The following is an 18,473-nucleotide window of genomic DNA, read 5'->3' as shown; positions in this document are numbered from 1 at the left end:
GTTTGAGATCTTTGTTTTCTCTTTATTATTAGTTTGCTTTAATTTTGTGATAAATAATAGACAGAGAAAATAATTGTGGCAATAGTCAATCAATCAATTACTCATACGAATGAAGACAATACATGTGACGCTCACTATGAAATAATTGAAAATAATGGCTTTCAGTTTTTTTTTTCTGAAGGAATATAATCACTTTTAGTTATTCTTCGATCAATTAGAAAAGATTTAAACCTTCGTGTAAATACTTTGATACACACTTGTAAGAAACAATTAATCATTAAGATATATTAAAAAGAAAAAATTCTCGCAAAGTCAAATTGATATCACTTCAAACCAAGAAGAAAGACTGAGTGGGTGTTTGGATGTATATCCAAATTAACCCTCCCAAACGTGAATTTAGAATGTGAAAATCTGAAATAATATAAAGTAATTAGGGCTTTAACATGAGAATTTGGGTTGATTTTCACTATAGTGACATTAATTCAACCAAACACAACCAGAGAAAGAACTCATTCACAGTCAACACACATTTAATCTTACAAGTCAAGATGAAAATGGAAGCCACACACATGATCGAGTTACTTAAAGACGATTTTTGGTTAACCGATCGGCACAAGAATCCTCCACTTAAAATACAAAAAAAAAAATGCAAAAATAAAATATTTTGTGTGTATATACAATGGTAGAAACAAAATTAGAATCTAAGAACTCGTGTAAATTACTCAAAATTCCTTCACTGAACCAACCTTATCCTTATACAAATAAAATATTTCAATAACTTTTATCAGAACAATTTTTTTATCAAATCATTATATATTTTATTTCTATTTTTAACTAAAAAACAATTATTAATATTTTAACTATGTAAAAAAATAAAAAAGAATTAAAAGGAAATATATATATATATATATATATATATATATATATATATATATATATATATATATATATAACAAGTAATTGTTACGGCAATAAGTTCAAGAACTTAATAGAAAAGGTGGTAAAGCCAAAATGTTTATAAGAAAAAAACTTAACTGGAAATAAAGGTAAACTTACATTTGCTGTGTGTTTCGCTGTTTCTGGTTCTTCCATCTTAATAAAGGTAAACTTACATTTGCTGTGTGTTTCGCTGTTTCTGGTTCTTCCATCTTTTTCACTAGTGGACCCTAACTAACTGAAGATCAATGGTTTATTGTTCATGTTCAAGAAAGTTTCCATTAAAGAAAAAAGAAAGAATTGAAGAAGAAAAAGAAGAAAAGTTGCAGTGATGGTATCGAGAAACGTGTCCTTGAGGCAAATATTCGCGGAGAGGAGCAAGGAAAGACTCCTCTCGCGCCATGAGCTGCCGCTGAATGGCAGCAACAACAGAGCTGGGGGAATTCTGCGTGTCCTTGCAGATCGTACTGCGACGGTCTACAAGGGCGTGTGCGAGTTCTTCCGGCAGCTCCAGGAGATGGCGCGGTCAGATCGGCGGAAGGTGGCGTTCGCAGCAAAGGCGGGGCTTTCGCTGGCCCTGGTTTCGCTGTTCATTTACGTGAAGGAGGAACAGTTGAGCAAGTACTCCATCTGGGCTGTTCTCACTGTCGTTCTCATTTTTGAATTCAGCGTAGGTACGTCTACTTTCAAATTTGAAAAAGCACCACACAATTCTCAGCGGAAAGCCTTCTCATTTTGATCAATTTATTACCATTATTATTATTATCATTATTATCTCTATATATTTTAAATAAAAATTACAAGTTAAAAAAACTAATAGTACGACAGTATAATAGTTGTAAAGAAATATTTCCTCTATTATTATTATTATTATTATTATTATTATTATTATTATTATTATTTGATGTTTTCGAATTTTTTTTTTTTTTGGGTGTAGGTGCGACATTGAGCAAAGGGTTGAATCGTTCTTTCGGAACGCTTTCCGCTGGAGGGCTTGCTCTCGGAATTGCTGAGTTGGCCATTTTAGCCGGAGACTTCGAAGAACTTATTATCGTACTCTGTATATTTATTGCAGGTAGAATATTTAATGTTTTAAGTGTTCTTTGCAGTAAACATAGTACTGTTTTTTTTGCACTGAAACACTGTCTCACACTTCTTCACATTTTTTTATATAGCTCCACACATTTTTTTGGAACACATTAGTGGGTCCTGAGAAAAATTCTGGGGGTACACATTAGTGAGATATGTAGATAACACTAAAATATTAATTACTTGTGTTTATTTGGTTCTCTCTTTATTCAAATTAGTTCTACAAATTTTTAAACTTACTAAGTTTAGGTACCAAGTATATCCTTAGGTACCAAAACATCATAAATAACATATTTTTAAGTATAAAAAATTACTCTATTCTTCATTTTTTTAAACACACACTTTATATATATATATATATATATATATATATATATATATATATATATATATATATGGATAAATTGGTCATTTTCTTTCATAGACCTAGCTTTCTCACATTTTATGTAAAAAAAATGGAAGCATTGAAAATTCTGAGTCCCACTTACTTTTGCTTCTTTCCTTCCATTTATATGTGAAACCAATCATAGAAACGAATGCAAATTGTTATGTTAATTTTCTTTCCTTCCACAGTCAATCTTTCCATTTTCCCCATTCCAAACAAAGTGATATAAGAGTATTAATAGAGTAAGATATAGTCAATTGAACTAATATTTTCTTTGCAACTGATATTATTTATTGATTTTTCTTATTCTACTGTGAAACCTATGATAATTATTATAACAAATGCTAACAATAATGCACTCTTTTTCTTAGATGAATTTCATACGAGTTCTACTAAAAGGTTTGGGCCAAGTCCTGGTTTAATATGAATTGTATCAAAATCAATAAAATAAGAATGTGTAGCCAGCAGTTATCCCCATAATTATTTTGAAACAGGGGATTTTTTTTTTGTTTTGATCCATATTTATACCATTTTTTTTACACCAAACTGATTCTTTCAAACCAAATTTCTCGTACCATTTTTACACTCTTTAATGATATGGCTTAATTCTTAGTTAGAAAATTTGTACAGATAGGTTAACCAAATAGAAATATGTTAGAAAGCCAGAATAAGTTTAAAAAAAAAATAGCTTATTTTGTTTACTTATCAACAATCAAATATGAATAAGATAAAATGAACGAGCCTATAGGAAGATCATAAACCAATAAAATCTCTGTAAAAATTCTTCTAAGTACCTCCTAATTCATGAATCAATCTATGAAAATTATTAACTAATAATTAAGTACTCGTCATCATTAGCTGGTGTAAGAAATAGTAAATTTCTTAGACTCTTATGTTTATTTACAATATTTGTTCATAAAAGAAAAAAATTAGGATTGATGATTCTGCTTTTGTGGTGTGCAGGATTTTGTGCAAGCTTTGTGAAGTTACTGCCTGCAATGAAGACATATGAATATGGCTTTCGTGTGTTTTTGTTGACATTTTGTATTGTATTGGTATCTGGTAGTACTACCAGAGATTTTTTCTCCACAGCCTTATACAGATTAATTCTCATTGCTGTTGGTGCTGGCATATGCTTGTTTGTGAGTATTTTCATATACCCCATCTGGGCTGGGGAGGATCTGCATAAATTGGTGGTGAAAAATTTCAAAGAAGTTGCTACATCTTTAGAAGGTTTGCTTGAACTTCCTCATATGTAGTGAAGAGAATATTTGTTGGTGTTGTTTATGTGTAATTTCTCTATATTTAGAGCTTGTTTGGATAAACTTCAGCATAACCACTTCAATAATAAAGAAAATAAGAAAAATTAAATGTATTTTTTTTATAAGCTAAAATTAACTTGTGCATAAGTTAATTTAAAAAAGTTGTTTTATATTAACATCCCTAAAAGATGATTTTATTAATTATTGTGCAATCAAGGAAGATAAATACGGGTAGATTTTCACCAATTGATCATGAGCAACTACATAAGTGAACTTGATCTCACACTTTAATAAAAAATCTTAAGGTTCAGGTTTGTGTCTTTCCTTGGCATTGAATCTATATATGTGGGGATCCTTGAATCAAAAGTCTTCTTGGCGGTGAGTTTAGGCGGCGTGTCCCATAGGTGCAGCGATGATGTAAGTATCTAGAGGATGTGGACTCTAATGACTACCATGAAATACATGTGGATAAAAATGACTTCCGTTCGAAGGGGAGACTACTATGTGGATGAGATTCACACTTGAGAGGAAGATTGTTGGAGTACAAGTGTGAGATGAAGTCTCACATTGTGTAGAAATGAGAAGGTTGAACATCATATAAGTGAAGGCAAAATCTATAAACTTGATTCTTAAGGTTTTAGATTAAAGTATGGTGTCAAGTTGACTAATGTAATTATTCATAATCCATTGGTGTAAATCTTCTCAATGTTTACCCCTTTGAGATGCACAATATTAACTTATGCAAAAGCTAATTTTAGTTTAGAGAGAAACTTATTTAATTTTTTGTTTCTTTTTTTGTTCTTGTAAAAAAATTGCTTAGGAAGAAATTTATCCAAATTTGGTGGTGTTGTCACTCTGAACTTGTTTCTTTGTAACGTTGTTTAGGTTGTGTAAATGGATACCTTCAATGTGTTGCATATGAGAGGGTCCCTTCAAAAATTCTGGTTTATCAAGCCTCAGATGATCCACTTTACCGTGGCTATAGAGCAGCAGTTCAATCGTCAAGTCAAGAAGAGTCTTTGGTATTCATATTTTGTAGTTTTCATCTCTCCTTTTTTCAATAGCCTAAAAAGTAGTGGCTAGAATTTTTTATTTTATCTTTACCTTTGCAGTTAGATTTTGCATCATGGGAGCCACCTCATGGTCCGTACAAGACATTCAATTATCCTTGGAGAAGCTATGTTAAAGTCAGTGGAGCTTTGAGGCATTGTGCTTTCATGGTCATGGCAATGCATGGATGCATACTTTCGGAAATTCAGGTAAAAGGAACATTTCCTTGTATGATTTGTACTAGACGTTACCTTTATTGTATTTTTTTTATGTGTTTTTCTTTGTTTTGTTTTGTTTTGGGGGGTTGGGGTTGATTTAACCATGACTGAACTTTTTGTTTATAATTGGCTCTGCTCATTGTAAATTTATCCAGCTTCGTCTACCTGATTTTTAGTTTTCTTAGAGGTTCTTTCATAAAGTGAAAGGAGGGAATTATGCAATGATCAATTGCATACATATTGAGGACTTCTAACTTATATATTTATGTTAGAAAGTTCCACACCGTCTGTCTCAATTCTCGGAGTGTAACTTATATATCTGTTAGGCAATTTCGCTTAGTGTCAAATTGTTTTAAGCCGAAATCTAACATGGTATCAGAGCCTATAATCGTCTGCTTCAATTCTCGCTTGATCAATCTTAACTTACATTATTAGCATTACAATTTCTGTTTCCTGTTTGATTGCCATTCTCCTAAAACATTTTCCAAATGCCTGATTTTCAGTATAGTATAATTTCTCTCAAGTCTCAAGATAATCCTTTTAAATTTCATGAATAGCATCAATTGCCAGACTATCAAGCTACCACTAAACAAAATTCATGAATAATTAATGTCTCTTTTAATTAATTTTTGAACTTGGCAGACTGATACAAAAATGTCTGAGGTATTGTTTTCCTGTTTTACACATAATCCATCATCAATGAAGTTTTCCTTGCTGCTACTCGTACGTTGGTGTTAATTAATAAAAATTATTGGTAATCAAATTTCATAAATACAGGCACCTCCAGAGAAGAGAATGGTTTTCAGTAATGAACTTCAGAAGGTTGGTAATGAAGGAGCTGAAGTATTGCGTCAACTAGGAAGCAAAGTGGAAAAGATGGAAAAGCTAAGCAATGTAGACATACTCTTGAAAGTGCATGAGGCAGCTGAGCAATTGCAGATGAAGATTGATCAACAATCATTCCGCTTGTTCAATTCAGAGAGTTGGCAGGATGCAAAAAAGCCTAAAGAAATTGAAAATAATGACAATTGTTTGTTGATTGATGTCAAAGACAACGAGAACAAAAACTCACTGATATCTTCCCTCAGTGAAACAGGAGCTGATTCAAGACTTAACATAAACATAGAGCCTTCGGTTCCTGAATTGCACACTTCACAAAGCTTGATGTCCAATAAAATGTCATGGCCACGTCTCTCATTTTATGGAGATAACATGTTACTTGAGCAAGATTCCAAAGTATATGAAAGTGCAAGCTCTCTGTCCTTGGCAACATTTGCTTCCCTTTTAATAGAGTTTGTTGCAAGGCTTCAAAATCTTGTGGATGAATTCCAAGATCTCGGTGAGAAGGCCAATTTCAAAGACGTCTTTGATGAACCAATGTTGAAAGAGGCAATATGACACTTTTGGACCAAACTTCACAGGGCCTTTATTCCAAGATTGGAGGTATGTATAATCTATCACTCTAATGTGTAATTTTATATATATATATATATATATATATATATATATATATATATATATATATATATATGAATCCAGTGATTTGAGTATAAATAATTAATATGTTGAATTAAAATTAAATTATTTAAGTATTATTTGAGTTTGATTTTTACTGGTTATATTTTACTTACTTTCAAAACAAATTTTGGACTAGTCATTATACATAATATAAAAGTTATCATGCATATTTCTTCAATTTGCATTTTTTATTTTTATTTTATTTTATTACATTTTATTCATCTACTTCATTTTCTTCTTTTCTCGACTCATTTTTTGTATAATTTTATAAAATATCAGTATTAATTTCATAATTTTTCTGTAGATACTTTACTAAATTTTTTAAACAAATAACAATCAAAGTACATTAATTTTCAATAAATTATTGACAATATTTTTTTGTTATATATATATATATATATATTAATTTTAAATCGAGAAAGATAAAAATATACATTAATAACATACTCTTTAAGTATTATTTGTAAATTCTAATCTTAAAATTTGTTATAAAATAATATTTAATTATATATATATAATTTTATTTTTGGGGTTTTAATAATAATATATTTTAATTTTACTTGTACCAATAATATTAGTATAAAGGAGTGTAATATTTTTTCAGAATATAATAGGCATGTATTTATATCGCAAAATTTTTACATTATCGACTAATAAAAAAATATTTTTTGACTTATAAGCTAACTATTATAAAAGTGAAACAGATTTATCCTAAATGACTAAGAATAATAATTATACTTGAATATACTTTATGAGTATTGACAAAACAAATACTCAAAATGGGAATAAATATTGATGATATTTAGAATTAATTTATATCAATGTAACTCACGCTAATTATTGTACCATCAATAACTTCACATAAAATATACATTTTATTGAATTATAGTTATATATTATCTTGATGATTTATATCAAAATTTGTAAAAATTGAAAAGAAAAAAAAGTAATCAAATAATCATAAGCCAAACAGATTCTAAGATCTGGATTTTTCTTTTTCAAATCTGGGTTTTGTTTTCTTTAGATTAAAGTTTTTTTTCTTTCAAATTTGGATATTGTAGATCTGGATTTTGAAGATATGGTTTTGTGGATATGAGTTTTGAAGATCTGCTCTTCAAAGGCATTATTGTGACTCAACAAATGCAGCAGAAGCAGTAAGAACATTCGTAAAATCTGAGGTTTCACAACAGAGAGGTGGTAGACATTCATAGATCCAAGTTATATTTAGTCAGGTTTGGGTGTTTTGGAAACATTATAGCATTGTTTTGTAAACCTACCTTCTTTTTTTCTCTCTACTCTATCTCCAAAAGATCCTTGAAGCAATTTCATCACTTCTCATTTAATCATTATTTGGGATGGACGAAAACCTTTATGATGAGTTACTTGTATATGTTCCTTGATGCTATTGCTATGTATACATACGTGGTTTGGACCTTTGGGGGTTGTTATTGACTGGAATTTCTTTATTGTTGCAGTGAAAATTTCTTTTTCTTTTAGTTTAAGTTGATTATGGATGTTGTATTTTAATTGAAATGGAGATAATAGAAATTTGTAATAAAGTTCCCCTTGTTCATCAATTGGTATTGATACATGATATGACTTTATAGCATTGTTAATTTCTCCTCCTTTCTTTCATACTTGTTTAGTAAAGTTCCGAGGACAAATTTTGTATTCAATTTGGAAGCCATGTGAAAGGTTCTGTGTATAACATAAATCAATGTCTTTGATTCCAGTGTGATGGCTTCTTTGGTTCATACATGCTTTAAATATGACAAAATTAAAAATGCCCATGAATTGTTTGATAAAATGGTTGAGAATAAAATGAATTTTCTTGAAAAATAGTATTTAAAGTGAATTAGAAGATCACTAAAAGGAGAGAGGGATTGAACAGTTACACTTAATCGATCATAACTTTTTCTATAAAAGAATACGTAACTTCTAAAGTTTTAATGATATATTAGAGTTTTAACTTCGAAAAGTTTTGTTGGGAGATATCATTATCTTTGATGGTAATTTATATAAAATAATTTTCTAGCAAAAGTCATACAAAAATATTGTCGTATAAGCTACTCAAGAAAGGGTTCTTAATTAGTATTCAAATTCAACTTATTTTTCTTGCAAATCAAACTTGTACTTTAAAATGAAATTCGGTAATTGAAGCCAGTTTAGTTTGTGTTGAATGTGATGGGAAGGATTCACAAGTAATACGTTTGGAAGTAGACACTTAGCAATGTTAACTTACATTATTAGCATTGCAATTTCTATTTCCTGCTTGATGGCTTGAGTGCCATTCTCTTAAAACATTTCCCAAATGTCAGATTTTCAGTATTGTATAATTTCTCCCAAGTCTCAAGATAATCTTCTTAAAATTCATGAATAGCATTAGTTGCCAGACTATTATGCTGCTACTAAAAATAAAGTTCATGAATAATGTCTCCTTTAATTAATTTTTGAACTTGGAAGATTGATTTATTACAAAATGTCTGAGGTAGCTGAGAAGTTGAGTTTCATAAGATACCTAGCAATGGTTAACTTACATGATTAGCATTACAATTTCTATCTGCTGTTTGAGGCTTGTAACAGACATTATAGATAGTTAATAGTTAGTTAGGAAGTTAGCTAGGAATGGTTAACATAACCAGCTCTATAAATAAGAGCTTTTAATGCATAATTTTTTTTCCAATCAATTCAATATGATCTCCATCTCTCTTATCAGTTTGATTTCCATCCCTTTGATCCATGGATTCGTAACACTTTGAGTCAGTTTAAAGTTTATATTGTTAACTAATAAAATACTATTATAAGAATGACTAATAAAATAATTATTATAAAAATTAATAAATTTATTATGCAACAAATAATTTTTATGATTGGAAAACACTGTAAAAATCCTTTATATTACTATTGCATATATTATATACTCTTTTCTTTAAAATCTTCCCAAACTCCAAATTATCAGTAATGTATAATTTCTCAGGAGACATTTTTTTGAAGTCCATAAATAACATCCGTTACTTGTCTATTTTGCTACTAAGATTATCTAATTATTCACTTCTTTATCTTTCTTTCTCCCCATATTTAAGACAAGATAAATGAAACTGTTACAATATGTTCTTTATTGTCTAAATTAAATTAATTTATTATTGCAGTAATTAAAATTAAAGCATGTTGACTGAATATAATTAAGTTACAGATTCAAAATATTGTGGATGAACTGATAAAAAAAATTATTGTGGATGATGTGTGATTTATCAATTGGTTTGGAAAGCGGGAAGAGTTTTGTTTTTTTTACCCATAACCCATAATCAATGGAGTTTTCATTGCTTTTACACGTATGTTGGTGTTAATAAAAAATGTTAGTAATCAAAATTCATAAATACAGGCACCCCCAGAAAAGAGAATGGTTTTCAGTAATAAACTTCAGAAGTTTGGTATTTAAGGAGCTGAATATTGCATCAACTTGGAAGCAAAGTGGAAAAAATGGAAAAAGTTGAGGCAGCTGAACACTTGCAGAAGATGATTGATAAACAGTGATTCCTCTTGGTCAATTCAGAGAGCTGGCAGGATGCAAAAAAGCCTACCTAGAGAGGTCCAAATAGACTGAAGATTTAGATATTATATATCCTTTTACATTGTTTAGTTTTATTTTATTTTTCCTAAAATTACTATAGGGTATGCGCTGTGTAATGATCATCAATAAAGAATATTAATTTTATTATTTTATCTTCTCTCTTAGTTTTGGTAGAATAATAGGAGTAGATGAGTAGCTATAGAATAATTATCTTGAGTCTATCACAATGAAAATGAAAACAAACCCTGGCTCACTAATCTCTTTCCTCAGTGAAACAGGAGCTGTTTCAAGAATCAAAACTTAAAATAAACATAGAGCCTTCAGTTCCTGATTTGCGCATTTCGCAGAGCTTGATGTGCAATAAAATGTCATGGCCATTCGTTCATTTTATGGAGATAACAAGTTACTTGAACAAGATTCCAAAGTATATAAAAGTGCAAGCTCTCTGTCCTTAATTGGCAACATTTGCTTCCATTTTAATAGAGTTTGTTTCAAGGCTTCAAATTAAAATCTTGTGGATGAATTCCAGGACCTTAGTGAGAAGGCCAATTTCAAAGACCCATTTGATGAACCAATGTTGAAATAGGAGGCAATGACACTTTTGAATCAAACTTCACATGGGCCTTTGTTTCAAAATTGTAGGTGTGTATAATCTCTCACTTTAATGCATATATTGATAATCCATTCATATATATATATATATATATATATATATATATATATATATATATATATATATATATATATATATATATATATATATATATATATAAAAGCTACTCTACATTTCTCGTCAATTTTCATTTTTTTTTATTTCTCATAAATTGTAATTTTATTTTATTACTTTCCATTCTTCCACTTCATATCTTTCTTTCTTGTCTTTTTCTTCTTTTTTTTTAACTTTCGATTTTAATTTTTCTGTAGTTACTTTACTAATTCTTTCAAACAAATAATAACCAAAGTACATTAGTTTTCAATAAATTATTAAATACATATTTATATATATACATGTATACATACATATATATATATATATATATATATATATATATATTAATTTTAAATCAAGAAAAAATGAAAATATATATTAATAACATGCTCTTTAAGTATCTTTTTATTTATTTGTAAATTTTATTGTCTTTTAGTTTTAATCATGAAAATTCTTCAAAATTAGCATTCAAATGATATATATATATATATATATATATATATATATATGTAATTTGATTTTTGGGTTTTTAATAATAATAATAATATATTTTAATTTTATTTATACTAGAAATATTACTATATTAGTATGAAGAGCATAAAAGTTTTTAAGTTTAAGTAACAGACATGTATTTGCTTTGTAAATTACATTGTCAACTTATTAAAAAATTAATATGTAATCAATGATAACATATATCATCAAATTTATTAATTAGCATATAATATTATTTTATTTATTATTTACTCTTTTTTTCAAAAGCCAAAATAATTTTTTATTAAAAAAAATCAACTAATTCACAAGATTGGCCTATCTAAGCTACAAAATTAGAAAGCATGACAAAGTCTGAATAGAGAAATACACAGCATAGTCACACTACTTATGTAAAGCATATATAGAAACATCCTAACAAAAAATTCAATCCACGTACAACTCCAATCTACCTATTTATTCTTTTATTTAAAAGAAGTATATAAGATAGTTATTATAAAAATCAATAACTTTTTTTAACCATAAAAATAAATATCATTAAACAGTAGTCACAAAGTGTGGCTGAAACAAGCATTATATACAAGAAAGGAGGCAATGGCAAATCCTTCCAAACGGTTCAAGGAATAAAATACATAAAAAAAAAAAAAAAAACTACTGAACTAGAAAATTAAAACTTTAACTGTGATACATTCCATAGGTGATTAACACCAATTACGAAATGTAAGGCCAGAAGAGCACTTTCCTTTATGTCTAAACCAAAAATTCATTCAAATGCTAAAATTTCTTAAATGAATCTTTAAATTAATTTTATAGGTCCTACCATGCTTGAAAATTATGAGTCCAGCCAATTGAGAAAGTAAGAAACGTGCATCCATCAATTTTGGTCATGTTGAAATTACTTCAAAGGAAATATGAAACCTGCAAATTTGTATTCGGTGCGTTTAATGTAAGTTAAATTTTTCAAAGCCTACAACCTACAACAATTTGGTGCCTTTGGGATACACTGTTGTATTTTGTAGTCCCATTATTATTATAGTGGAGATTTAAGAGACATATGGGTCCTGTGGTTTTTCCTTTCTCACGCTAAAAATTATGGCGTTATTATTTTTACGTTTCCGCATTAGTGCCTATTTTGATTTCACGAAGGAGGGAAATTATGATGGTACCGTATTAATAAGAAAATTTTGAGTATGCTATGTGGTTGCGGCGTTATCTGATCATCCACTTCAGAAAAGGAATATTCTTGTGTTGTTGAAATAAAACGTGGGATTGTGAAAGTGTATAGGAAAAGATTTGGTTAAGGAAAAACTTGTTCGCGAACTACGGTAAATTTTTCGGTATACGATAATTCTTAGTTTCGTTAAATAGCCTATGTAACTCAAGATGGAGGGAGCCATGACTCACAATGGAGATATGTTCAAGCTAGCTACTTATATTTACATGTATTGGAAGCCGATAATGGAAGACTATTTATACTCTAAGGATTTGCATGAACCAATCACCCAACAAGACAAACCAGAAAGGAAAATTGACAAGATTAGGAGCTCCAGAATCAGAAAGCAAGCAGTAGCAATGATTCAAAAATATATTGATCGAAGCTTGTTCAAGCATGTGTCAACTTACACTAATGTCTTTGAGTTGTGGACAAAACTTGAATCCTTGATTCAAAAGAGGACGCCCAGAAACAAAGCCTACCTTGTCAAACAATTGGCAAAGTTGGAGTACAAGGACGGCCAAAACATGATCGAACATTTGAACATCTCCAAAGGTTTTGTGAACCAATTGGCCAAAGCAAAAATAAAGATAGAAGAAGATTGACAAACTCTTCTACTCACCAGTTTTTTGCTTGAGAATTGGGACACTCTAGTTGTCACTCTCAGCAATTCCACTCCAGAAGGAAAGCTCAACATGGATTATGTTATAGACAGTTTGTTGATTGAAGAGTCAATACGGAGAGAAAGAGGCTTGAACAACCAGTTCGAAGCCAACGTCGCTGAAAATAAAGGAAGTAAGAATGTGAAAAATCACAAGGCAGGTCCAAACCTCGCACTAGACTAACTTGTTATTATTGTGGTAAACCTGGCCACAAAAAGTTTGAGTGCAGACTTTTAAGAAAGATCAACAGGCTGAAACTGTTCATCCTACTCAGATTGACCCAAAGAGAAAGAAGGAAAATGGAACAACTACTACAGTGACCTCAAATGATGAAAGTGTTTCATGATGAAATCCTTGGGAAATACCCAAGTCCCACATCGGCTGCCTCAATCCTTGGAGTGCAGCTTATATATATGTTGGACAACTTCACTTAATGTCAATTGGTTTAAGATGAAATCTAACATGGTATCAGAGCAGGCTCTTACCGTGACTGGAGGACGAGATGTAATTGATTACAGGCTGTCTGTTCTTGTGTAATCGATTACCAGAATCATTTGATATTACTTGTTGGGCTTGTTGATCAAGTGGTCTTTGTTTGTTGTCTCCATAAATCACATATCCATTTATCTTTGGGGAGAAATATGAATAAACTTTGATGCATGTCATGTGTTTGAAGAAATTGCTATCAATGTATCGACTTTGCTCTTCTCCGTTTTCATAGTCTTTCATCATGATACCCCGATTTATGATTTTATTTTTCTGAATCACTTGAAGAAATTTTGTCATTTTCTTCCCATGTGATTTATGCTTTCTTTTCTTTCTTTTCTTTGAGATTCCTCTTGTCAGATTTTTCAATTCTTCTTTCAAAGACAAGATAATCGAATCTCATGTGCCCAGGTTGATTGCTTTCATAGCATGTTGGGGCTAAGGAGGAGTCTTCTTCTTTCTTCTTTGTATTGATGTTTGATTCCCTTTTATTTCTTTTGTTTCTCAGAAATTTATTGAACCTTTTCACAAAGAGTCTGAAATCATCATCATCTTCTTCTATTTCAGTCAAGTCCTCTTTGTCACTTTCTTCTTGAATAAAAGATGATGAGGCTCTGAGTGCTATTCCTTTTCTCTTTATATCATTATCTTCATGTTGATGGAGTTTCATAAGTTCCATTCCATGTTCTTGAAGTTTTCCAAAGAGAATGGCAAGAGACATATTAGTGAGATCTCTTGATTCTGCAATTGCTGTTACTTTTGGTTGTCATTGTCTGCTTAAACATCTCAACACTTTGTTAATAAGATCTTCATTAGGAAATATTTTTCCTAATGATGCAAGATGATTAACTATACGAGTAAATCTCTTCTGCATATCTTCTATGGTCTCATATTGAAACATTCTGAACAGTTCATATTCATGTGTGAGAGTGTTTATTCTAGATCTCTTGACATCAGTTGTGCCTTCATAGGTTACTTGCAATGTATCCCACATTTCTTTTTCATTTTTACAATTTGAGACTCTAAAATATTCATCCATGCCTAATGCAGAAGTGATTATATTTTTTGCCTTTAAATTGTATTGAACCTTTCTTCTTTCATCATCATTCCATTCCTCTCTTGGTTTTTCTATAGTTGCATTTCTCACTATCTTTGTAGGAATAAAGGGACCAACTTCAATGGCTTCCCATATATTTAAATTTATGGCTTCAATAAGGATCTGCATTCGGGTTTTCCAATAGTGATAACCCTCGCCATTGAACATAAGAGACCTATTAATAGAATTTCCCTCAGGAAATGGAAAGTTGGATGAGGCCATATCTATTCTTGAAGTTTTTAAACTTTATACAAGAATCTTGCTCTGATACCACTTGTTAGACAAATGACCTCAGTTATCTTAAGAAGGGGGGTTGAATTAAGATACAAAGACTATTCCCCAATTAAAATTTCACTCTCTCTTTTTAGATTAACAATGCACCCTTAACATGAATCACTCAAAAGACAATTCAAAATAAACTTCTTTCAAGCCAAAGATAAATAGCAATAAATAAAAGAAGTTTAAGGGAAGAGAGAAATGCAAACTTGATTTATACTGGTTCGGCCACTTCCCGTGCTTACGTCCAGTCCTCAAGCAACCCACTTGAGATTTTCCACTCTCTTTGTAAAACTCCTTTTACAAAGTCTGAACCACACAGGGACAACCCTTCCCTTGTGTTCAGGAATCCTTTACAACAAGAGACTCTCGGTCTCTTAATCCCTTTTCAGAAGTAAGAAGAATAGAAGAAGAAATCTCTCTTGAAAGAGATAGATTGTACAATGAAGACCAATCAAAATTCCTTATTGAATATGCAAGAGTTTGACCAAGGAATCTTTTTGAGAGGATGAGACATTTCAGTTCAGAAAAACTCTCTTAATCTTTTGAGAGGACAAAACTTTTTGGGCAATAGAAACTCTCTCTAAAATTCGTGTTTCCAAGTCACATATAAATATACCTTTGATGGTCATTCATAAACCATTTGAATAGATGTGACTCTTGGAAGTTATTTTCTGAAAATCTCCTCTGGTAATCGATTACAGGATTTGTGTAATCGATTACAGGTATTAAAATTTGAATTAAAACGTTTATTAACTGTTGGTAATCGATTACCAATATTGTGTAATCGATTACACAGTGTAAAATTTGAATTCAAATTTCTAATAGCTGTTGTAAACCATTTTGGCCACTGGTAATCGATTACCAGAGAGTAAATCTCTTGAAAAAAACTTTTTAACTTAAATTTCTTGGCCAAACCTTTTTCTATTTCAATTAGGAATTTCCTTCCTAAAATACTAGAGATCTTCTTGATGTTGTATCTTGTATTCTTGAATCATTGTCTTGAATTAAACTTGAGAAGCGCATTTTCATCAAATCATCACAATCATCATCAAAGACAAAGGCTTTGCTTCTACACATCTCCCAAGCATAAAAGGGCAACCACTTGAATCCTGATAGCAATTCAGCGGATACCAGCACAGGCCCAATTAACTCAAGAAGTTTGTCTGAAGGTTGTTGCAGTAGATGGCCTGATTCAACATAGCAGCTTCTAGAGTCTGTTCCTTTGCTTGTTATCATTTTGCACGTTTTGTTTTCATTACCTATGTAGTGGCAATATTCAAAAGTTTGTTATAACAAACTTTAGATATTTTGTAAGAGCAATCTATAAATAAGGAACAGAGTGAATAATAAAGGTATCAGAAAACTTATCTTGCATTTTCTTAGCTTCCTTTGTTTCCTTTCCTTAGTAGTAGCAGTAGAATGGAATAGTGTTTCGTATCAAATCCTGTGAAGATTGCCTAGCAGGAAAATAACACATAGTATATTTTAGAAGACCAGATGATGCAAGAAGAAGAAAGCATTTTCTAGATCTTTTTCACTCAGATGTTTGTTCAACATCTGAAAGGTTCATTGGCAGTGCCTAATATTTTGTTACCTTCATTGATCACTCAAGGAAATTGAAGATGAAAGATCAAGTTCTTCAAGCATTCAAGGAGCTTTATGCCTTTGTAGAATGATCAACTAGAAGAAAGCTAAAATGCTTAAGAATTGATAATGGTGGAGAATATATAGGCCATTTTGACGCATATTGCAAAACTCATGGGATAAGACATGAGAAAGTACCTCCCAAGACTCCTCAGATGAATGGAGTAGCTGAAAGGATGAATAGAACGATTGTAGAGAAAGTCAAAAGCATGCTTTCTCAAGCAAAACTTCCCAAATCATTTTGGGCTAAAGCAGTAAGAACTGCAACTTATTTCATAAATTTGTCACCTTCAAGACCTTTAAATGAAAAACTTTCAAATGAGGTATGGTTTGGAAAGAAAGCCTTTTATGGTCACTTGAAAGTCTTCAAGTGTAAGGCATTTGTTGACATTCCAAAAGATGAAAGAGCAAAGCTCAATGCTAAAGCAAAAGAATGCATATACCTTGGTTCACCAAGAAATGAACTTGGCTTCAGATTATGGGATCCTAGATCCTACAAACAAGAAGATTGTTCAAAGCAGAGATGTAGTATTCTTTGAAGATCAAACGATATAAGATATCAAGTCTAAAAAGCCAAAATGGTGATTCATGATTCGAATTCCATAGTGGCAAATAAATTTGAGGGGAGAAACTCGTGAGATGGAACAACCTCATCAAATAGTGCAACTAGATGAGATGAATGAATAGCAAGTTGTGGATAATAAACATGGTCCCTAAGTAAGACGATCAACAAGAAACAGGAAACCTTCAAGAAGGTATTACTCAGATGTCAACTTTACCAGTGAAGGGGAACCACAGAGCTTCATCAAAGCCATTGAGATAACTGATAAAGAAAAGTGATGCAAGCCATGGAAAAAGAAAAATCAGACGTATGACCTAGTAAAGTTACTAGAAGGAAGGAAGACATTGAAAAATAAATGGGTATTCAAATTTAAGACGGAAGAGAATAACCCAAACCCCTAAGTACAAAGCATGAATTGTCATGAAGGGATGCAACTAGAAGAAAGACATATATTATTAGGAATAAATAAAAGATTAAAGGTATCTAGTATTTAACAATATATATAATGAAGCATAACTAGTGGAGTTTGAAAAGGTGATCAAATCTATTATTTGGTATCTAATATATATCTATATGAGGAGAGATCAAATTAAAATGATGTAATTTTGATAACTATTATAATATTCTTAACTTTCAAGTGAATAATATTTTATTAAAACTCGATATTAAATTGAAAATTCTTTTTATATAGATCACATGCAAAATTTTATACTAATTCAAAATTATTTGTTACCTTGTTCATATTTATTAAAATCTACGTAATATAAATATTTTAAAATATACTAAAATATGAATCAATTGATTATCTTGTTGTTGTTCAATTTTGACAATTTGACATAAATGATCTAAATAATACATAGATATAATTCAATAGTATAATAAATAAAAAATCATATTTTATATTAAGTTATAAAATTGGTGTAATAATTATTAAAGTTACATCAATGTAAGGTTGTGTCATGTGAGTTGGTGTCATGTGACAATTCCATATTCATTCCCATCATTAAATGCAATTAATTGATTTAAATGATTTCCATTTTATTAATTGATCGATACTATTAAGTAAGACATTTCTTCTGAGATTTAAAAATTAATAATTAAAAAATAATTCAATACTGAATTGACTCATTTTATTTTAAATTGATTCTGGAAAATTTTATGTTATTTAATATTCAATTTATTTAATGTATTATAATTATGATAATTTTTATTAATTATCATTATTTTCTATAATTTACATGTTTAATTATTTTATGGATTATACATTATTTTGTGACATTTTACGGGTTCCGTATACTTTTTGT

General features: G+C 30.2%; 1 protein-coding gene across 1 annotated transcript; it reads left to right on the top strand.

Annotated features, from left to right (window-relative positions):
• The first annotated feature begins 1,011 nt into the window (after window positions 1-1,011).
• Window positions 1,012-8,062, top strand: LOC114385669 (aluminum-activated malate transporter 4-like). The gene is made up of 8 exons (XM_028345684.1): window positions 1,012-1,102; window positions 1,208-1,610; window positions 1,874-2,011; window positions 3,374-3,643; window positions 4,558-4,694; window positions 4,785-4,931; window positions 5,718-6,383; window positions 7,520-8,062. The coding sequence occupies exons 2-7, from the start codon at window positions 1,268-1,270 to the stop codon at window positions 6,336-6,338; spliced, it is 1,656 nt and encodes a 551-aa protein (XP_028201485.1). The 5' UTR covers window positions 1,012-1,102; window positions 1,208-1,267; the 3' UTR covers window positions 6,339-6,383; window positions 7,520-8,062.
• The last annotated feature ends 10,411 nt before the right edge of the window (window positions 8,063-18,473 follow it).

Source organism: Glycine soja, chromosome 2 (genome assembly GCF_004193775.1).
Source record: "Glycine soja cultivar W05 chromosome 2, ASM419377v2, whole genome shotgun sequence".
NCBI classification, from domain to species: domain Eukaryota; kingdom Viridiplantae; phylum Streptophyta; class Magnoliopsida; order Fabales; family Fabaceae; genus Glycine; species Glycine soja.
Note: the sequence above shows the minus strand (reverse complement) of the source record. Positions and strands in the feature narration are given on the sequence as shown.